The sequence below is a fragment of the Dicentrarchus labrax genome, unplaced genomic scaffold, assembly GCF_905237075.1.
Source record: "Dicentrarchus labrax unplaced genomic scaffold, dlabrax2021, whole genome shotgun sequence".
Lineage (NCBI taxonomy): Eukaryota > Metazoa > Chordata > Actinopteri > Moronidae > Dicentrarchus > Dicentrarchus labrax.
Window position 1 is genome coordinate 27832698 of NW_026136707.1, and position 23992 is coordinate 27856689.

Below are 23992 nucleotides of genomic sequence, written 5' to 3' on the forward strand. Positions count from 1 at the left end.
CCACTTCAAGACTCTGTGTCTGACAGCGCCTACCTCCAAGCCATGGTCAAACCCTGTCCTCACCTCTGGGTGATCCTCTGTGAACCATGTGGTTGCTCATCTCCGCCAAGACTCTGATCACACAGTGGTGAACTGAACTGCGCATGAATTCAGGACTGTCACTGCTCATCTTCCACCACAGACTGAAATCCACCTTCTCAGACTAACCTAACCCCATACACCTAGCACTTACTAATGTCTCATGTCAAGCAAAAACAACCCTGCACCTATTGTGCTGTAAGTTGTTGTGGCTTGAAGCTTGTCACCCTGGAGGAGGTGGTGGAGGAGAGGATGCTGGCAAAACTGCTGGCAATCATGGACAATCCCTCCCACCCCCTCCACACAACACTGGACAAGCTAAAGAGCAGCTTCAGCAACAGACTCATTCAACCACGCTGCTCTAAGGAACGATATAGAAAATCGTTAAAACTTTATTTATCCCGAGGGAAATTCAAGTATCCAGTAGCATACGAGACATACATACATTAAACATACATTAAACCTAAATTAAAATAAAATTAACCTATAACACAGTAGCCACAGTAAACAGTGCAAAACAATAAACAGTGCAAATGGAGTGGAGTGCAAATGGAAGTAAAACAGTGCAATTGGAGGTAGACATTGTCCATTGTCTATTATCTATTGTCCTCCCTGCCTTTACTGAGAGCTGTTGTACAGTCTGATGGGGGACGAAAGAGTTTTTAAGTCTGTTGGTGGAGCTGGACTGGGACAGCACTCTGCCACTGAACACACTCCTCTGCCTGGTGAAGGTGTCGTGCAGAGGGTGGTGGGCGTTGTCCAGTATGGACAGCAGTTTATTTTTATGTTCCATAGAGAGGCTGTGTTGATGTGTCTTTTCAATTAAAAAATCACCAAAATGTTATTTGTCAAGAGGTGCCTTCAACATTCACAACTGTATGTCCATTACAATACACAACAATTGGACTACAGTGACATCTGATATGACATTGATTACACACAAAAAAACCAATTTATAACATCTGTTGCTCTGTTGTACATGTACAAGTACATGACTGCTAACTAGATTTGGTTCAGGCCTTATAAAGCAACACTCAACATCATTAATGGGGGTTCAGGGCAGGCACACTGTTTGTGTTGTTCTCTGAGTGCAAGGAAAATTACCAGAATCCAAGTTAAAGAGGCAGAGGTTTATACAAGATAAGACCCTCAAATGTGTTTAAACTGATATGCAGATCCAGACATTCCATTAGATCACTGCATAGTGTATGACACAGTGCTGGAAAACAGGCTTTATTCATCAAAATAATACCAGCAGTGGTACAGTACATGCCGCCTTACAAAATAATGTTTTGTTTAGATGTTAGTGTCAATCAGTCACTCATTCATCTGCTTCGTTGTCACATTATGTTGTTTTCAGATGATGAGAAACACTTTGATACATTGCGTTTCTTCAGCTGATACAGTGAACACTAAGATAATATTTGTCTGTTGCATCTTTTGAAATACATTTGTTACAACTACTGTGAACTTGACTGGCTGTGCAAATATACGTGATATGACAGATATGCTGCAGTCTGACAGGTTACTCTTTTACAGTGAAAATGGCAAACGATGGAAATGGGAATGAAAACTTTTACTCTAATTCTACACAAGTAGGAAAAAGTAACCAGAATGTGTTTTGATAATGAATACGTGTGGAACATTGTGGGGTTTTTTTTCATAATCCCACACCTGTACAACCAGGGGTGTTTGGAAACAGGAGGACAGCCGAGAACAGGCACGGATCAATCCTCCCTCTCTCTGTCGCTCCCTCTGGTTCTCCAGGTTCTCAGGGGCACAGAGCCCTGCATGGACCTTGCGAGAGGCTGTCTCAGGGCTGTAGAGCCAGAGTTTGGGTCAGGCTTGGAGGGCTGAGAGTCACTGGATCACTGGAATATGCTGGAGGCTGGCTGTGGGATTTGAGTTAGGCTCCGGGAGGCTAAAAGCTGGAGATATCAGAAAAACTGCATTTTTAATCCAATGAAAACTTATCTCAGAATTATGTGATAACAAGTTGTTAATTCAGAAAAATAGGTATGTTTTTGTAAATGCAATACTCTTCAGAAGATTTGTGCAAAACACTGTTTTGCTATATTAGATATACTCTCTATTTCCATTAGCTATACCTGCTAATCCTTATAAGGAGTACAGTCTAGACCTGCTCTATTTGAAAAGTGTCCTGAGATAACTTCTGTTATGATTTGGCGCTATACAAATAAAATTGAATTCAATTCAATTGAATCCTGTAGAGCAGTGGTTCAAGGCAGACGACCACCCACCTAGAGCCAGGGTCTGTCCTAGGTTTCTGCCTTTTAACAGGCAGTTTTTCCTTGTCCCCGTTGCCAAGGTCTTGCTCATGGTGGTACTGTTGGGTCTCTGTAAATAATGTTTTAAAGAGTTCGGTCTAGACCTGCTCTATTTGAAAAGTGTCCTGAGATCAGAATCAGAATCAGAATCAGAATTTGTTTATTGCCAAGTAGGTTTTTATGCCTACGAGGAATGTGACCTGGTGCAGTTGGTGCATAAAAATATATACATATACAAATACAAATATACAAATATACAATTATAGCTTCTGTTATCTGTTTTCTATACAAATACAATTGAATTGAATTGAATTGAAATGATTGTATATATTGATTTATTTTCTTTTTCTTTTTTAAGTCATTTAATGAATGATGTACTTTCATTTCGTTATACAATCTCCTGTTGTTTTATAATAAATACATTTCCGTGGTGTGGTCATGTGTCTCGCGAGGTTTAGCAGCATTGTCCGACACTCTCGCGTGATTTCCTTCAGACTGTCATGGCTGCCGCCAGGAAGCTTCAAATGTATGCTCTCTCTCCAACTGGGAAACACTCCGCCTCGGTTATCTTCCTGCACGGTTCAGGTGCTCAATAGTCTCTCATACTGTTCAGCGACTATTCGCTGCTTTCACTGTCCTTCTGTTCATCTGTGTGTCGTTGTTTTGTTCCGCTGCTGGCACTGTGGGTCGGATAGCTCAGCACAAAGCACTGAACCTACCCGTTTTATAACATCAGCTAACCACAGCTCATCAACTCACCGTAAGAGAATCACCGGCAGCGTTCATAAGAAGTACTTAAATATAAATATATATATATCACTGGATTGTAGTTAGTGCTACATTCATGTGTTCATCTTTAATGTTGCAGCTGGCAAAGGTTGTGGTCATTTAATGACTTTATTTCAGCTGGGTAGTTTAGCCTATAATGATACATCATCATTTATTAGTTGATTTATAGTTTGTGTTTGGGCTGTACAATTAATCCCCCAAAAATGTTATTGTGTAGAACTACAGTGAGAATGTTATGAACTCAGTGATTCAAGAGTCCTTTGTCGTTACATCTCTTTATATAAAATCCCACCATTCCACAGGCCGAGCATTTAACCAGGAACACATAGTCCTACTCTCACAATAAATTATTTACTGGGACAGACAAGGAAGTCTTGCCTGAAAATGTTGCACGTGACCAGGCTGTTAAATAGAGGATTATTATAGGAGAGATTTGACCTGGTGGAACTATTAACATGAATGATTGCTCTGTTCCTTTTTAGATAGATTCATCACAGCTGTGTTCTTCTTGCTATGATGTGAAAATGTTCTAAAATATTGTTAATTTCATCATGTGGAATTAAATTGAAAAGTGGACAGAGCAGTCTTCTTATTGTTATTATATTCCTCCCACTTATCTTCTGTTATTGTTTTATATAGCACATCTACTCCTCCACAAGGAAATGTAACTGTACCTTAACAACTAACAGTGAACCCAACTGGCCCTTAAATGCCTCCATTATTTTAATTAGTGGTTGGCTGTAATCACACAGCTGTCAGAGCTGTAGTCATATCTGTTGTATATTTATATACAGTGTTTCCTCTAGGATTTTTTTTAGCAGTGGGGGCAGGCCCGTCCGAACAACCTACATCAACACAACAGTATGTGGAGTTAAACTGGACAGCCCCAATAACCTCTGAATAGTTCTACTTGTTGTTAAACTGCAATGTGAGCGGCAGCCAACGGGGGTGCATTATGTCGGCAGGATCATTTAAAAGGCAACCGTGACTACATTGTGCGTCTGCCCCATTTCTGATACCGCGGCGGCAGAAATTTAACAGCTGCTCCAAAATCACCATAGAGGAAACACTGATATATTAACCTCTGCTTTAAGGGACACAAACATTTCAGAGCATTTAGTTACATTTAGAGTATGAAAATAACTGAAGCTGACTGCCCAGACATTACTGCTGTTTGTAGTCTGATTATGATTTGATTTTATTTGCATGTCCAGGTGACACTGGGCAGGGACTGAGAGCCTGGGTTCAAGATGTTGCAGTGCCAGATCTGGCCTTCAACCACATCAGAGTTATTTACCCCACAGCTCCAGCCAGGTAGGCCTACCTCTGGGTCACATTTCACTCAATCAAATATCCATATATGTTGTTTTTCTGTTGACCGAACAGGTTGAGTTACTTCTTCATTTACCCAGATTTACTTTAGACATTTACTGGTTTCCAAACTTTCACAGGGGGTCATGAGGCCATCTAGAGTTTAACTAGTGTAAGACAACAAAAAATATTGTGGTAAATTGTAAATGGACTGCCTTTCTAATCTTTCGACCACTGAATGCGCTGTACACTACATGCCACACTCACATTCATACACTGATGGCAGTGGCTGCCATGCAAGGTGCCAACTGCTCATCAGAACGGAAACTGATCATTCACACACAGTCATACATAGAAAGCTGCTTTTAAACCACATGCTATGGCCGGACTCTACTCACTCTTTCTTGGTTTTCCATTATGGATAGTACCTGGTACTTTCTTTGGAACCACCTCGGTCAAAATTCCAAGCAAGCTGAGCTGATCCAAAAGTTGAAAACACTGCAGACCACTGAGTGGTCTTGCAGCATGGGGCATCGTGCACAAAACTAGGTCTGGGAATCGAGAACCGGTTCTAAATTGTCCGATCTATCAGAATTGTATGCCTCTAAGCTTATGAATTGCTTTCATCTATGCCCATCCCATCCCTACACTAACCCCACATTTTGAAATAGTGAAGCTACAATCAGTAGGAAGAAAAGAAAGAAAGTAGAGGTATCAAAGGCAAGAAGAGCCATATGACTTCAAGCGTCAAGGCGGAGTGACCCCATGTGTCCAAAACCGCCCTTGTGGACACGTACCATTGAACACTTGTTTAAGTGTTGATTGTAACAGTATGTCCAATCTGCATAGAGGGAAACATTCCACATAGCTTCTGTTCTTAATGGATTAACTAAAAAGTATTTGAAGCTGCAGCCATGTACCTGACCACTAACCTCATCTTGATGCCATCAGGCCATACACACCCATGAGAGGGTCTCTATCTACCGTCTGGTTTGACCGTTACAAGATCTCACGAGACTGCCAGGAGCACCTGGAGTCCATAGACACCATGTGTACCACCTTAAGGTCTGTCATTCAGGATGAGGTCAACGCTGGGATCCCCAAACACAGGATAGTCATCGGTATGGATCTTGTTTTGACTTCATGTCTGCTATGTGTTAAAATCTGAATGTTTACTATAGACTGTGTACCATTGTGTTTATATAGAGGTCAAGATCAAAACCTGTGCTCTCTGACCGTATCTGGCATTAGTCCAGTACTACCTGTAAACCCTTCTTCCCCCCTCCATCTTTTTCCTCCCCTCCACACACACACACAGTTACACACCTCAGTCCATTTTATCCCGACTGTTCCTCACTCCCTCTGTCATGATATAAAGTAAAGGATGTATCTCATCAGGTTACCGCCTCCTTTCATATGCTGCCAGCAGAGAATAAAAAAGGGTTTTCAGAGGGGATTCTCAGGTCCTGAAAAGCTTTTTCCCCTCAAATATTCTGCTTATCAAATTCACATATAAATAACAATGAAATGAAACCACTCGGATCAAGTACTATCAACATAATGGCTGAGGCAAGGTAAGAGTTCCCACAGGAAACATATGGTAGGACATTGAGTGTTTTAATGTCAGCGAGGGATGGCGGCACATGAAAGGGGAAACAACTGAGGGCAGAGGGAAAAGGGTTAACCTGTAATGTATAACTATATATGCGGGGGGGGATTGTGTGAAAGACTTGCCTCCAGAGAGTGTGAGTGAAAAAACACATGCTCCTGGGAAACAACTGAAATATTATCTTTCTAAATCATAACATTTTGTCATTAACTATAAATACTCAGTGGACTGCGCTGGAGAAATGCAGTGCCGTGTACCCAGAGACCACTTCCCCCAGCTCACACACTGACAAGCGCCAGAAGTTTCCATGGAAAAGGGTTTTGAGGAGGCCGGCCATAGGCTGCTGTGTTTGTGTGTTTCAGTGTGTGGAGGAGGGGTGGGGGTGTTGGGACTGTACTTTTGTGTTTCATTATTGCAATTGTTTTTCTATCTTTTAGATTGTAGATCAGAGCCAGACATATATACATCTGATATATCAGTTGATCATCCAATATTGGACAACTTTTTTTGCTTTAAAGAAACTTCTATTTTTGTTGATTTTGGCGGCCCCTGTGGACAATTTAATTGATTTCAAGGTGAATCCCCACACCCAATAGTTTTTATTGAGAATAACTTTATAGAAATAGCCAGTCATCTCTCTGATGGTCTGGTTTGTTTATGTAGGTCTTATTGCACAGTGTAATGTAGGGTCAACTGGTGGCCCGCCGGCCACATCAATGCTTTCCCTCCAGCCTGCAAAATGGCCACTGATGAAAAAGTATCAATATTTATGTATTTACAGCATTACAAACTGTGGCGAAATACCCAGAGAAAGGCAGTATTAACTTACTGCTAATGCAAACCAAACATTTCCTACTGCTGCAGCTTCACATTACAAACATTTAACTAGATAAACAGAAGCTGACTTTTATTTTGAAGTAGTTACAGGATGCAGTGTGTTTGTCAGTGAGCTTGACACTTGACACTATTGTTTATCAAAACGTGTCTGTAACACAGCAGCCCCTTTCACCGTTTTTTTTGTCAGGTGTAAATATGGAACAAGAAGGAGCAGCCACAGTGAGCTGTTAGAGGATGGGCTGCACACTTCCAGTCTCTCAGCCAGGTAGCCAAAGTTACTTTCAATGCAGCTGTTTTACAGACTCAGATCACGTTGCTCAATGAATTATTATTGCCTGACTTCTTCATTAAAACCACAAAAGTTTGTTTGGCTGCCCCCAGAATTCTGTGAAAGGGATTGGTTGTTCTTGTTGAGGCCCAGTGGATTCTTGCAAATGCCATTAGGAGCACTAGGAGGAGCCAGAAGAACCAGATTATCTGTGTCATGTACTACTGTCAGGATATAGTGAAAGTTTCAGCAAATATGACAAAAAGTATTTTTTATAAAAATGACCTACTGCACACACTTCCATTACTCACCCTGTTTATTTATCTTCACGGTGACTGTTTTTAATGTGCTGCTGCTGCAACAACCCAGGTTCATCATTTCCTTCAGATTTATCTCCCTTTACCTGTATAACTTTAAACAAACATGTACACATGCACGCTGGTAAGTTTGAGTTGAAATACTCATATTCAGATCACTGTCAGTTTCCTTTTGAAATTCTTGGGCCAATATGTGAATTCCACCTCTGCTCTCTTCATCTCTTCAACCCTAACCCTCTTTTTTTTCACCCTCCCTCGTTCCTCAGCTCTCTGACAGAATGATGGGTACTTGCACATTTTCCCAGATGTACACAGTGTGCCCAGATGTACCCAGATGTGTGAGATTAAGGACAGACTCATGAGCTGCTGCTTATTCCGATGCAAAAAAAGCTGATGATGTGGAACTGAGGAGTCCTATCCATCTTAATGTTTTCATAAGTGAAGGATTTTCCACCTCCGACTGCATAAAGTGCCTTTAGTAAGCTGCTGTTACTCATATGGAGATGAATACGTACAGTATATGATGTGACCTATTATACTTACTGTACTAATACTTGTTTCATAGAAAACCCAGAGGTTCAGTGTCTTCCAGCTCATGCAGCAGTTTCTCTTTCTGTCCCTAATAAAAGGGGGGTTCTCGATGGGCGGAGCCATGGCTCTCCACCTGGTGTGTCGGTACCACCCTGACATAGCGGGAGTCTTTGCACTGTCCAGTTTTCTCAACAAGGACTCTGTTGCTTTTCAGGTACATTGGCGGCCATCGCTTTCCATCAAATCCTAAAAAATAGATTGTAACTTGTGAATACATTGAAGGGCTCATGCTGCGTTTTTGCATGTTGTAGCCAATTTACTGCAAAGCACATAGATTTGACATCAATGTACTGTCAAAACACTTAATTATTTAACAGCATAACTGAGGAATATAAGGGGAGATTGTGACCATTTTTCACAGTTGGTCGGACACTGAATTTGAATTTCATCTGAGTGCAAACAATGTATTGGAGCATTAGTCAACATGATGTGTGCTCAGTGGGCTAGTAAAGGCAAAAACACTGAAATGGTTCTTTAAAGCTCCAGTAATAGTTTAATATTGATTCATAGTGTTAAACCCTCATAGAGAAAGACAGCTAACAAAGCTAATTAACGATTGATATAAATTAGCTAGCTAGTTAGCTAGCATTTTGCTAACATTAGCTAACTTAAGAAGTGACCTTAAATATGTCGCTTTTATCTTTTAACCATCCTCTTTTCCATAGATTAGCCTAGCACATAGCATATCTAAGGAGAAAGTTCACAGAGGTTCTGACCGAGGACTGCTCAACTGTCATTGGAGCACAGAGCAAAATACGTGTGCATGACAAATATCTTGAACTTAGGAAGGTTCAAGATATTTGTCATGCACCTTTAAGACTGAGCAGGCATGGTGTTGATGAAATGAGTAGATCAAATGACCTCTGCCTGTTTGCTGAAGGCAGTGGAGGAGCGCTTCAGAGCTGGACTCCCCCTCCCCGAGTTGTTCCAGTGTCATGGGACCAGTGATGACCTGGTGCTGCATCAGTGGGGAGAGGACACGTCGGTGCTGCTGAAGAAGGCTGGCATGAACACTACCTTCCACTCCTTACCAGGCTTGCACCACCAGCTCTCCCAGCCTGAGATGGAGATGCTGAGAAGCTGGATCCTCAAAAGGCTTCCCCCCACCACCTCCTCCTGACTCACTCTACCAACGTTTTCTCACAGAATTAGTGATTGTGTCAATAAAAAGCTGTTTTTTATGTTTGCTGCGTAGTTTGTAGTTTTCATTTAATGTTTGTACCTTTCCTAGACCTGCTCGGCTTTCATCCTTTTATCCAACGCACTTGGGAGGTTGTGCTACTGTGTCACCTGTCATTAATAAACAACCAATACCTGCAGGTTGCATTGGCTGACCATTCAACTGGCTAAGGTACCGTCCCTATGCAGCAAGTCTTGCAGAGCCAATTGATTCATTCTCGTCACATGACCTGTGGATTTTTTTCATCATCATGCACTGCAATGAATGCGTATAGCGTATTTGCAGACGCAAAAGATGCTACATCTGAACAGCCCCTTAAAGAGAGTAAAACAGCATAAACTGATTTATACAATATTTTTTTAATTTATGTTTATTTTTTTCTTAATAGAAACATCTGGCTGGCCAAATTGGAGATTATGGCAGGAGGAGTACATGCATTTTAAGGATGTGGAAACTATACTTTTTTCCAGAAAAAAACATGTGAGACACACGTGTTGTTGGAGAGGATCTTTAAAACTGTCAGCATGTAGCGGGGTGATACGTAGGCATAATAGCAGTGAGTATATTGAACATAATCTCCTCAGATTGCTGATCATGTAATTTAGCTGAAATTGATTAAACAGAACAGCACATTATAGAAAAAAGGGGTTTAGAAGCTAAACAGAGGGAGGTCCATTTGTCCAAGCCTGACCTACAGCAGTAGTTGTGGGCTTCTAGCTCAGTGTCTAAAACCAAGGTTCTAAAGCCGTGGCTACAGCCCTGATTACTGCTTATACACAAATATTAATAAAGAAATGGTTAGACTATGCAAAAAAATTATCTGTTTATGTAGCTTGAGAAACAGCAGATTCACCATCATGAATCAAAAAAATCTATAAATTATAGTGATGTTTAAAGCTGGGGAAGTGCAGGGTGTTTTGCATCATTGGGCAAAAATTCCATAACAACCTTTCAGCATATTGTAATTCCAGTGGTCTGAGAGAAAGCTAGACTTCTGCACCTTCCTCTTGGCTCTGTTTTGTGGCTTTAGAAATTCAGATCTAAATGTTTTCACATCCATCCACAATCCTCTTCGGTAAAATCACAACTGTATATGCTGTTAGAAATAAAGTTTAAACTGGCTGTATTTAAGCTGCACGGTCACATATATTTTGTGTGTACACAGCCTTCAACCATTATTCTAACTAGAATGGGATATGTATCTAGCTTCGTGTCGATGGCCAAATGACAGTGGGCCTCAGCCAATTAGGAAGCGTCATGCTGATGGATGTGGAGTGGTCTGAAAGAGAAAGGTTTGCAGACACAATATTTCCTTCATCCAACAGTGTGTCCTCTGTGAAGTGACCTGTCCTGTGCTGAAGGATGCTAAATATAGAAAAGATATTTTATAATGGCGGAGGAATGTCGTGAATTATTATGTGGTTGAAACACTTGTGTTAAAGTAGTGCGATGGCTCTTCCAGGGGTTTTGAACAGAGCCTTCACACGTGGAAAAAATAGACTTGAAAAATAGGGGCGACAGTAGCTCAGTGTGTAGGGACTTGGCTTGGGACCCGGAGGGTTGCCAGTTCAAGTTTCACAGACCACAATACAGAGTATGGACTGGTAGCTGGAGAGGTGCCAGTTTCACCTCCTGTGCACTGCCGAGGTGCCCTTGAGCAAGGCAACCTAACCCCAAGAAACTGCTCATGGGGTGGGTTTATGTATTTTCTGTGTGTGAGTGTGTGTATAAAAAAAGTGAAAAGAACAATTTCCCCTTGGGGATTAATAAAGTATGAGTGTATCTTCTTCAAAGGTGAAAATAGATTTGTGCAGGAAAAGTGGGGTGAAGTGAGGGCAGTTGTGCATAATAGACTATTTTTCTCAGGCGGTTTGGTGAGTTATGGACTCTTTTGGAGTCACTGTACTTCATTAGTGAGTGTTTCTGTGCAGCAGAATACATTATTATGGTGATCTCAGACAAACCACACTGAGCTCTCGTGCACTTAGAGTGTTGTGAAGACTGTTCCAGCACTGTCTGCTTCATGCCTTAGTTAATCATTCCCTAACTCTTCCTGACACCAGGAGCAACACACAAAGGCCAAATAAAGTAACGCCGGTGTATCTGGTAGGCATGGGATGATTTGGGATTTGAGAAAATTAAATGTCAAAATATCTTGACCAAGATAATTGTAATTTACAGTATTATTGCGATAATCATAAAATGCCACAAAAACATACTGGAATCACTTTACATTATATTTCTATTGCATCCCCGACAGGACACCTCAGATGCACCTCCTATGGCATAACCATGCATTCTTTGGGGTCACCCCTAATACTGAAAATGTACCAATCTCTCCCCAGCAATATAGAGTAGAAAATATGTTAAATATGTCCTCTTTTTTTGAGCACCGTCTCTTGAAATTTGTTTTCTTTGGAGTAAAAAATAGCTTGGAACACTGATGGACAGTTGGCCAGGAAAGCAGGGGCCCAGCTGGGAATGCTGGCGGTGAAATGTGCACCAGAACCGGACGGAGCCAGGTGAGCGGACAATGGAACCAGGCTCAGCTAAAAAGACTGCTAGCTGCATGGCTAACTGAGCTAACTTAGCACAACAGTTAGTGGTTACTTCTGCAACAAGTAAAGCTATCTGTCTCAAGAAACTCCACAATCAGAGAGTGGAGGCAGTATTGATTTCTTTTTATTGGTATCATATTGCATACTGCCGTGTAGCATGTAGCAGGCAGTTCCAAATACAGCCATTATATAACAAATGTGAAAATCCCTTTTAAAATTTTTAAAAATAGGATGCCATGAGATCTGAACTGGACTTTAAGGCTCATCAAGAAACAGTGAACATGGCTGAGGCAGTGCACAAGGACACAAACAATGTATCTTGCTGCAATGAAACAGTTATTACTACATCCATGGCTGTCCTCATTCCAACATATAAACTGAAGGTCCAAAAAGCTCTGGCAGCTCTGCAGCTGCTTTTATAGTGCCAATGAGGCCATTTGAATTCAACTGGGATTTGAGACTTATGCAACATCCTGTTCTCAACATCAGCAAGGAAGCATTAACCTACAGCATCTGTTTTATCCCTGCAGTGTGTGCCTGACTCTGAACTGATGAGTTCTCTCTGTGCTCAACAGGTTCTGAGAAATATGGCGTGTTCCAGTGCGGGGGAGAAATGTCTTTCTTCCTTCAAACAGTGGATGCAGTCATCCGAGAAAAGATAATCACCTGACAAATCATCTGCAAACACTTCTCTGCCCTTCTTCTGCTCAATCATTCATTCTCTTCTTTCTTCTCACCTTCTTTTGTTCTCTCTGTTGACTGTCCTCTCCTGCAGGGAGGATGGATCAGTTGCACTTTGATTAGGCAACAGTGTTGAGATCATTTGGAGTGGATTAGTGTGGACGGATGGATGGGAGGGGGTGGGAGGTGGGGGGTGCGGGGCTCAAACAGGGCCTTTGCATGAGGAGGTGGAAGCAAGGGGAAGAGAAGGGAGGCACAGCCAAAGCAAACAGAAGGAGCTCAGAGTTTCGTTCTAGCCTCGGTCGCTGATTACTTCCAGCTACGTGTGAAAGAATGCTACTGTTGAGCAGCCAGCAGCAACCCTCCCACCCGACACCCCCACTGATCAACTGGCAACCTCCCCTTCATCCCTCAGCCCTCGCTTACCTCCTCTCCCTTTCCTCGCTCCTGTCCCTCCCACTCACTGGCTGAGCAGACCCTGGGCTGCATTTCATGATTTAATGACAGGAATGGTCCCCTTCCTCGGTGAAATAAGGTAAGCAGAGCAAGCACAACATTTTGTGAAGAATTTTAGCTTAAATGAGGTTCCTGCTGATGAATGTCTCAGCACTCCTGAATACTGTGGTGTGTAAAGTGCAGACCAGCCACACAATGCTGCCTCACTCCACATCTTCCCTCAATTACCCTCTTCTTCAGCTTACTTCCACCCTCCCCCAGGCCTATAGTGCGTCCCCTGTTGGTCAAATGATGATGTGCTCCTCGGCCTATGTGTCAGTGGGAAGGAATGCTAATCTGGACGAGTTGCGGACTGCAAAGTCTAAGTTTTTTTGGCTGCCAGTTTCCACTGCGCAGTACTTTCCATGTGGAGCGGCTCCAGAGTGGCCGGGCTACAGAAGGAATTCCCGGCCGAGGGAGCCGAGGTGTTGACAGATTCCAGATTGCTCATCTGACCACACCTCCTCAATAAAGATCTCGGGCTGATGGGATGATCACAGTATCAGGGCTTTATTCATCTGTATGGATGATAAGGGCTGACAGGTAAAGACTGTACAAACTTGAAGTCAGTAGTGGAGTTGAAGGCATGTCTTTAACTGGTGGGAGATCTTTGGTTATGGCAAAACGGGACACATGCCATGCCTTGAATGTTTCTTAGAGATCACATTGATGGGTATTTAAAGTTACAACGAAAAAATCAAATAGAGGAATCAAAATTGAGTCAAGGCAGAGTTTACTTCCTTCTACCATGATGCAGACCAAATGATAGCTTGTCAGCCATTTGTTATCCTACTTCTTTTTTCACAAGAATGGAGCAGATGGGGCTGGTTGGAGTTTTGTGGTGGCAAGTAATATCAGAGGCAGAAGAGTGCCATAGTGATCCACCATGAGCCCATTTTTATGGGGTTTACTGATATCAAAAATAGAAACATGTTAATTGAGGTATAAATGTACAAAGAATGCATTGCAGTCAAAATGTAATTTGATCAGCCAGACAACATCTGGAGGTTGTGAAGCTCACATTGTGATCAGATCACAGCCAGGTGTAAATGGCATCTGTACAGATTGACCCCATTCACAAAGAAGTCCAGCCAATAAGTTAAAATATCACCTAACTTTGCCTCCATCAAAAAGCTACAGACAAGCCCTTTCTCAACAAATAAGAATTGCAGATAGAGCTAGCACTACTGTTAGTGAGCTCTGTACTGGCTTACAACAGTAAGTAATGTTAGCCTAGCTGGAGCAAAGATTCCTTCAACATTCTGAGTTTATCATGTGATTCTCACTTTGGAGATCAAAGCAATCCATCATTGTTTCCCTTGACCCAGTGACGGACTGGGAATGAAAAATGGACCTGGGCTTTTTAACTGAGACCGGCCCACTCCAACCAACATTTATCATCTTGTAGGTTTTGTTCCTTCATTAAATCTTTGCGCAAGAAAAAATGCAGTGGTGGTTATTGTGGTTAATTTGTTCAAGTACTAACTAATAATCATAACCATTCACGCATTATAATGAGTTTAACAAGTTTACTGTAGCATATAATTTTTTTTTTTAATGCACCATCCAAGCTGTGATTGCTCAGTTCACTACCAAAGACAACATCAATAAGGATATGGAATTAGAATGGTTTATTGCATATAATGGATAATGGTGAACCAATATAATAAACTGTAGGATGGATGAAGGGATGAGGGTCGAGGGACAGATGAATGGAGGAGTTAGGGCGAGAAGGATGTGAAAACTGCAAGGAGTGAACAGATGAAAAGTGTCCTGAGATAACTTCTGTTATGAATTGGCGCTATACAAATAAAATTGAATTGAAATAAATAAAATTGAATGTGTGTTTAAGTGCTTTTTGTGCGAAAATAAGATGATTAAGAAAAGTTGAACATGTTTCAGCAAAAGGCACCAGATACAGTTAAACAGCCAGCCAGCCAAACCCAAACTTTGCTTGTCTTCTGTGCTTACGGCTTCAGCTGCAAAACCTGCAAAACTGGCCCACAGAGCAGATGGCCTATAGTTGGGTGTCCCTTCTGGCATTTGCCTTATTTCCAGATGATCTGAGATTAATGTTTGTTGACAAATCCACCAGTTCAACTTGCCTACTTCACATATCGAGTCACAATGTAGATGATGAGAAAGCTTATTAGTAGCAGGTATAAATGCAAAGGCCCAGATAACACATGCAGCTCACATGTTGATACCAGGTGGAATTGGGACACTATGTTCTGTCAACAACATATATTTCCACAGCTGATTGAGCCTTATTTGACGTAACATTATTAGTTCTGTTTTTCTAATATGAGCAGCATTTATGATCTTTTAACAAGCTACTCTTCAGCTACCTGACATCCTGTCTTTTGCCTTCAGAATATTTACTAAGCCTGCCACAAATTACCACCACATTATTGCGTACACCAATTTTTCTATTAAGTAGTATAAGACTAAAGATGTAAATGAGCCCAGCCAAGTACCAAGTTGTGCTGCTAAGTATAATGTAGGTGTTGCACATGGTTGGAGATCATTAAGTGTTTTCTACTGCTGAATATTGGTAAAAGAGAAGACATTTTTGGTGTTACTAAAAATCAATGATTGAATTCTATAAAAAATGCAGGAGATCTATGGTAAAACTTAGAGATTATTAAATAAACAGGTAAAACAAATCATTGCTGTAGGTTTATCTGGAGTTTTGTACTGTGGTGCGAGTGGAGAGCTCCAGTAAAGCAGTAACTTTATAATGCATTTTTTAATGTGTGTTGTTATTGCAGGCTCGATGTGGTTTGTTTACAAAGCCAGTCTGGCTGCACATGCAAGTCTTTCTGTTTTCAACTGAAGAGAGCAACTGAAACTGCTGTTTATCATCTGTGTCGGTGAAGGATTTATTTCCACCAAACCAGAGTAGGTGATTGTTGGAACAGTGGAAAGACTAACAAAGACAGTTTCGATGAGTTTTATGTTGTTTCCATCCACTGAGAATTAAGTTACGATGTTAGGATGAAATGCAAGGTAAAAAAAGGATTAGCTAACATTACATGGCAGCAATAGCAGCCCATTTGGTGGCTCATTCCACATATAACTCATTGAGTTAAGGGTTTATTTCAACCAAACCTGTGTTGATAATTGTTAGAAAGACTGGAAAGGCTAATAAAGACAGTTTTGCTGAGTTTTATTTAGTTTCCATCCAGTGTGTTTTAAAATAATATGCCAGGGAAAATAACTGCTTTTGTCAACAGTCTGGTCTGAGATGTTGGTGTGGCCCTAAAAAGGCTAACAAGCTCTTAGTAAATATCCCCCACTGTTTCATCTACAGATCATCTGACACTGAGAAGGCTTAAATCAATGGCTCTGAATCAAACAGGCTCCTGATTGGTCACTTTCTGTGAAAATAAACTGGCAGTGAGTTAAAAGTTATTTTTGTAGCTCTGGCCATTGATCAGCTGTGATAATAATGTGATGCCTTTTAACAGGCAGTTTTTCCTTGCCCTTGTCGCTAAGTGCTTGCTCATGGTGGTACTGTTGGGTCTCTGTAATTAATGTTATAAAGAGTTCGGTCTAGACCTGCTCTATTTGAAAAGTGTCCTGAGATAACTTTTGTTATGAATTGGCGCTATACAAAGAAAATTGAATTGAATTGAACTGAATAACACTAACTCTGCCATGTTCAACCACTATTATACTACAGAACAGATAAACAGCTCTAGATAGGGCCGTTTGTGTTTTTCACACATTTCGCAGCCACTGTGTTTTCTTCTTTGTGCTTGGAAGGGAAGGGTGAAGCAAGGGAATTGCGATCTGCAACTACTATTTGGAAGAGAAATTTAAGCTGAATGGTCAAATTATTAATCAAACTGTCTACAGTAAATGTTCATCATTGATTACAGAACTTTCTGTTCAGCTTTGATTGACTTGATTTGACTGTTTTCCTGTGCAATGAGGAGCCCATATTTCATTACTTTTATTTTGCAAATTAAATTTTTTTTTCAATTAACAGTTGATGTGTAATTTTTATAGACTCCTTTCCTAACCTTTGGAAAGAGTGACCAAGTTACGGTAAATGGACTGTATTTATGTAGCGCCTTTCTAGTCTTTCGACCACTCAATGCGCTGTATACTACATGCCACACTCACTCCATTCACACACTGATGACAATGTCTGTGGCTGCCATGCAAACGGAAACTAATTATTCATACACACTCATTCACTGATGCTCAGCATCGGAACCAATTTGGGGTTCAGTGTCTTGCTCAAGGACACTTCGACATGCAGCGAGAGGAGCCAGGGATTGAACCGCCAACCTTCCGATTAGTGCTCCACCTCTGAGCCACAGCCGCCCACTTATACATTCTCTCTAGATTTGCTTAATGATATTTCACACTGCACTGGAGCAGAATGATATCTCTATGAAATGTGTCAATTAATTTTATTACAGTGCTAACAGGTATATTATCAGTACTGTTATTGGAGCAGGACGTTAGATGCAACACTGTGTGCATGCTCTCTGAATATGTTTTTACTTGTCTTCCCCTCTTGTGTTGGTGTTTCCTCTCACCTCCCTGTCATATCCTGCTGAAAGCAGCAGCAGCAGGCTCTGGAGGAATCATTCATAATCAGATGGCAGCTGAAGGCAGCCAGTCAACAGTAATAACTAAGACTGCTGGACCACCCTGATGTTCAAAGAGGGCCATTCTTATTTTTCAGTTTTTCTCTGTGATGCTTTCCAAAAAGCATCAAATGCAGGGCACAAAGACATGAAAACATTTTAGCTGCTTAACCCCGGGGGCGGCACACAAACACCACCAGGAGCCTCCTTGTTGGCTCTGCTCCAGCACTACAGCCCTTTCCAAAAATTACACCCTGCCCACCCCCTCGCCTCGCCATTTCCGGGGCACTCTGCCAACCAGAAATCATTAAAGCTCTGTTTTAGCTTAGCTCATCAGAACCGATGTAATTCAATTTGCCTTTTCCTGTTGCCAGAAGACAAGGCTTTATGGACATTAACACAATGTTAACAAGGCCTTAAAATCCCTCTCTGTTTATTATGTTAAAACTCCACTAAATAAATGTGCTAATGTTACAGCTTGGCAACAATAACTCATAACAGCAAAAACCATATACAAAGGCCTTCTATTTTAGTCGTCTACATAAATGTGTCATCACACCTGGTGTGTGTTTCTAGAGTGTGTTACACTGTAGTTTAGTGGTTTAGCATGCAAAATTTGTTATAATAATATAGTATATTTATATGATAACTATAGAATATAGAAGGAGTCCTGTGTTCATTTCAGTACAAGAATTGATATCACTCATTATGGCCACAGTCAACTTTCTATGTTGGTTCTGGTCTGATGCACCCAGTTCTGATAAAACCCTCACTGTTTTATGTCCTACCACCATGGCTGGATGAACCAGTTAGGGGGCCCTGGGAACCCCATTGACACCCCACCCTCTGAGCATTGTGTTTGTGCTCTTTTTAAGTTCTCATTGCTTACAGTGTACAAAATACTATTCATGGCAGTTTTATTTCTTTATGCTTGAAGACAGTTGATTGTTGAGAAATGGTAAATGGACCTGTACTACACATTTGCATTTTCACACACATTCACAAACCAATTACACAGCATAATTTTGTGGTTAAGTATCTTGCTCAAGGATTTCTTTCGACATGCAGCTGGAGGAGCAAGGGATCAAACCAACAACTTTCCAATTACTGGATGACCCGCTCTACCTCTGAGCCACAGTTGCGCGTTCCCAGGGCATCAAATACAGATGCCTATATCTAAGCTCTGATTGGTTGGTGGATTCTTGCAAGTACCAGCGCAAATAAAAGCGCTAAAATGAGCCAAAGGAACCAGATTTTTTCACAGATTATCTGTCCCATGTACTACTGTCAGGTTATAGTGAAAGTTTCAGTAAATATATTATTATTTATATAAAAATTACCTACTTTAGTGATAGCTTTTATGAGGACTTTTACTTTTGATACTTTAAGTACATTTGCTGATAATACCTTTTAATGTAAGAATTTTACTTTTACCTGTAAGTTTTTACATTGTGGTACTTTCACTTTAAGTACTGTGTGTGTGTGTGTGTGTGTGTGTGTGTGTGTGTGTGTGTGCGTGCGTGCGTGCGTGCGTGCGTGCGTGCGTGTGTGTGTGTGTGTGAAAGAGAGAGAGCAAGAGAGAGACAGTGTGAAGCTTGCAGTGTGCTGCAGTGTGTCCACAGCCGGCTGCTGATAGGTTTTTCTGTGATTGAAAAAGCAGCTGCTGGCATCCAGCAGAGGAAGGAGGGCTGTTGACTCAGGGCCCTGCGGGGGCTGCCATGTTTTCCTATGCTGTTTTGGGGGCTTGGCTGCTGAAGTACTCAGGGTGACATAAACTTACTCCATTTCTTGAACCGTGCGGCCCTTTATTTGAGCTGGTTTGGATCACGTTTGCCAGTGAAAACCTTTCTGAAGCAGAGAGCAGAGCCCCAACGCAGGATAAACACTAACCCCTCCAATCACAATACGCCCCTCCCCAGCCCTGCTTATTTTGAAGAGGGATCACATTCAAATTTTGTTCTATTAACATTTCAAAGCATGATCAAATCATGAAGTACCGCAAGTACTTTTTCCCCCTCCTTCTCTCTTCCAAGTCACAAATGGTTGCTATTTGAAAGTGAAAGCGTGGAACCTGATCACTGGAGGAAATTTAATTTCATGTAGCTTATTGTTCCCAATCTCCCCTCCCGTCTATTACAGTGATTCAATTTAGACTTTTTAGAGGGCCTGTCACATCACAGAGAGACACTGCGAGTTCTCTGAAGTTTTTACAACTGCCCTGAGTAGACTCTATCTTAAAGAGTGGGCCCTCGTCCAACATATATATTATTCTAACTTTCTTATTGCCATGAGACAGTGGCTCCTCTGTGCTGTGAGGCCATAGATGGCCCTCCCTATTTACACTCAGCACTACTTTACTGTGGAGCAGCATGATCTGCAAGGACTCTTTATGACTAAATAAACAATGCTTTGTCCCTAATCTGAGTGCTTTAGCTCTATGCTGGTCTGAAGGCTTTCCCTAACATGAACCTGTGGAGGTATGACACCAATCCATGTGTTTTGGTGCATTGGTGCATAAAATATACAAAAATACAAATCACACAGAAATCACACAGAAAAATAAAGTACTTTTAAAATATAAATAAATAAAGCTAAGAAAGAAAGAAAACTGCAGAAGATGGGGGTGCGTTAATGTAATGCATATATACAGGGTGGGTATAAGAGTCAGTGTCAGTGGGGGTTCCGGGCCTTGTTAATGAGGCCAGCTGCAGACGGAAAGAAACTGTTTTTGTGGCGTGAGGTTTTGGTCCTGATGGACCGCAGCCTCCTGCCAGAGGAAAGAAGCCAGAGGGAAGAAACGAGCCTTACCTGGGCCCTGGTCTTCCAACATGGATAACTGAGGGAGCTTGACTGGATTGTTGATGATTTGACAGGAGTTCATACTTCTTCAAAGCTGGTTTTATAGTTTAGCTGGAGCTGTTGTCAAGCAACAAGTCCAAAACTGGCCAAAGGGCAGGTTTATTCACAGTTAGCTTGATCCTGGCCAAGATGTTTTAAGATGAAACCCATTTAAAGTGTTGGAATCTAACTCAGTAACTGAACTGTACATAAGTACAGTTTTGAGGTACTTACTTACTTGAGTATTTCCTTTCCACTACATCTCAGAGACTTTATACTCCACTACATTTGTGTGACAGCTTTAGTTACTAGTTACTAATTAAATGGCTGTAGCTCAGAGGTAGAGCGGGTTGTCCACTAATCAGAAGGTTGGCGGTTTGATCCCTGGTGTGTCCTTGAGCAAGATACTTTACTATGACTGTGTGTGAATGCTTAGTTTCTGTTCTGGTGAGCAGTTGGCACATTGCATGGCTATGTATATATGTATTCAGTCTATGAATGTCTGTGAATGAGGTTAGTGTCGCATGTAGCCTCGTGTTCAGAGCATTGAGTGGTCGAAAGACTAGAAAGGCGCTATATAGATATAGTCTATTTACCATATAAGTAAAGTCCATTTACCATTTATTACCTTTCCTGCCTGATGAAAGCCACGTATCTCCAAATCTAGTGAATTTAAATTTGACATTTTCTGATAAACTGAAGGATGAAGTGTTCCTCTATGGGTTGAGAAAATTATCCAACTTCTTAAGGTTAAAACACACCCCTGCCACCATTGCTGTGATATTTGACGTGTACCAACCCTATAGCAGAGATAGGAAGCAATGCGCTGCAGTGTGTCTGACTCCTGCAGCTGGTCAGGCGAAGGGGGCAAGGAAAAACTTCCTTTTAAGAGGCAGAAACCTCGGACAGACCCTGGCTCTAGGAGGTGGGTGGTCGTCTGCCTCGACCAGTTGGGATGGGTGAGAGAGACAGACAGACAGACAGACAGACAGACAGACAGACAGACAGACAGACAGACGGACACGGACGGACAGACGCACAGCAACAAAAGTAGCAACAACTACACTAATAGTAGTGACTGATGGTGATAATGATGATGATGAACATGAAGAAGATGATGACGACGACAATGACAACAGCCACATCGATTGGGGACAATGAGCAATGATTATAGTAATAATAGTAACTGTAGTAATAATAATAGTAATAATAATAATAACAACAATAATATCAGTAATATTAGCAGTGAGAGTCAAGCAGGACCATGGCAGGAGGCTCCACCAGGATCCATGACAACCTGCGAGACGAGAAAGCACAAGAACTCCGGGGAAGAAGTGAAGTTAGTAACATGCATTAATGGAACATGAATGAGTGCAGAAAGAGGGAGAGAGGAAGAGAGGAGCTCAGTGCATCATGGGAAATCCCCTGATAGTCTAGGTCTATAGCAGCATAACTAAGGGATGGTTCAGGACTCACCTGATCCAGCCCTAACTATAAGCTTTATCAAAGAGGAATGTCTTAAGCCTACTCTTGAATGTGGTGAGGGTGTCTGCCTCCCGAACCACAACTGGAAGCTGGTTCCACAGGAGAGGAGCTTGGTAACTGAAGGCTCTGGCTCCTGTTCTACTTTTAGAGACTATAGGAACCACAAGTAGCCCAGCATTCAGAGAACGCAGTGTTCTAGTGGGGTAATAGGGTTAGTTGATGCAGCTCTATAGCAGAAAAACCGTCTAAATATATATCTGATGAGATCTCTAGAGCTATGGTTCGCCAGGTAATTTGTAATTTCAGGCGCAGCAACGCTGGAAATAGAACAGTGACCTGAAGTTATGTGGGATGGCGCATCTAGCCACGGCCAGTTTGGTGGTTCATCATGGTGGACTGTACTTATATAGCGCCTTTCTCGTCTTTCGACCACACACATTCATACACTGATGGCAGTGGCTGCCATGCAAGGTGCCAACTGCTCATCAGAAATGGAAACATAAACTAAGCATTCATACACATTCAAACACAGATGCACTGCATCTGGAGCAATTTGGCGTTCATTATCTTGCTCAAGGACACTTTGACATGCAGCGAGAGGAAGACAACCAGCTCTACCTCTGCGCCACAGCCATTCCTGTGAGTTTCACCAATCACAACATTCCCCCACACAAAACATTGAGACATACATGCTAGTGACTTTATTCTCACTGGAACAAGTTGCCTTAGATTTTTAATGAATTATGCAAAAGAAATTCTCAAATTTTCACTTTCTCCCATAATTTCATTGCAAAAAGATGGCTAAAAAGAAAACCTACTGTGAAGTCAGGCATTTAAGGTTGCAACAATCCCCCCAAAAAAGCCTTGGGCTAGAAGTTCTGATCACAGAAACCAGCATCAGTGTTTAGCATACAGTCCTGCCTCCCTCACAGAAACACTGCAAACAAACTGACGGATTCATACTGCACAGCTCTGAATCACACTGTTTGCCCTGAGGCCTAGACGTATAATTTCACTATGTCTTCAAGAGAGTGCGGTGGAGAGAGTGATGCCATCAGTAAGCAGGGAGCCCCCCACCACAATCCCACAGTGTGTGTGTGTGTGTGTGTGTGTGTGTAGGTGTGAGTAGGTGTGTGTGTGTGTGTGTGTGTGTGTGTGTGTGTGTGTGTGTGTGTGTGTGTGTGTGTGTGTGTGTGTGTGTGTGTGTGTGTGTGTGTGCTTTAGACCTTCAGAGTGGCAAAGTTGTGTAGCGAGGTCATTTCAGCTGGTCATTACTAGGTTTGTAATAAAACAGACTTTAGGTTACATAGGGGAAAATCTGAAGCTAAAGTACATTTTCATATGAACAAATATAGTCTGCAATCACTGATACATACAACACAGTGATTTAACTTTTACATTTGGTGTTCAAATCACTGGCCAGTCATTCTCTGGAAAAAAGCCTATGATTTACAAATGATGTCACTGATGTGACTAGTTTATGTGGAAAAACGTGTTTCTTGCTCTGCAATGGCTGCGCATGTGGACGTAGTGGCCAGGAGGTCCTTTACACTTTTGCAACATTTTTGTTTGAATCTTCTCTGTTTTTGTCTTAATCTGTTTTCAGCTTTATTGTTGAAACATGAATTACCTATGACAGAAATAGCATACAGTCATAATTAAAGGAAGCATTTGGGTTTGGATTAAAGAGCAGCAGACCTTGAGACGATCAGTGGGACAAGCCCACCACAGCGGGTGATGTGATCGTCCCAAGAGGAGGGGAAGAGAGCCGGATAGGAGCCATGCTGGTCGAGCTTGGACTTAAGGCTGCTCCTGGATAATATCCAGTCTGGATGAAATGGGGCACAGGCTGGCCAAACAGTGGGAAATCAAAAACTATTGTGTCCACATCTTTACAGAGACCTGCTCCATCAACATCCTAGATCAAATACTCAACAGGTGTTTTTTGTGAGTTCCACGGCCACCGTAGTTTCTCCTACACACGTTGTTGAGTCAAGGGGGTTTAGTGGATTGCAATCTGCAAACTTGCCCCTATTATGCCAGTAAATCCTACTTACTGGTCC

At 41.8% G+C, this 23992-nt stretch overlaps 1 protein-coding gene across 2 annotated transcripts; it reads left to right on the forward strand.

The window, feature by feature from the left end:
- The first annotated feature begins 2849 nt into the window (after nt 1–2849).
- lyplal1 (lysophospholipase like 1) lies at nt 2850–9274 on the forward strand. Of its 2 annotated transcripts, none has more exons than XM_051407355.1 (5): nt 2850–3126; nt 4370–4469; nt 5418–5587; nt 8127–8242; nt 8969–9274. In XM_051407355.1, exons 1-5 carry the CDS (start codon nt 2895–2897, stop codon nt 9206–9208), a joined length of 858 nt encoding a protein of 285 aa, XP_051263315.1. In that variant the 5' UTR covers nt 2850–2894; the 3' UTR covers nt 9209–9274. The 2 variants fall into 2 exon arrangements, with proteins under 2 accessions (XP_051263315.1, XP_051263316.1); XM_051407356.1 differs by having other exon boundaries at nt 2850–2951.
- The last annotated feature ends 14718 nt before the right edge of the window (nt 9275–23992 follow it).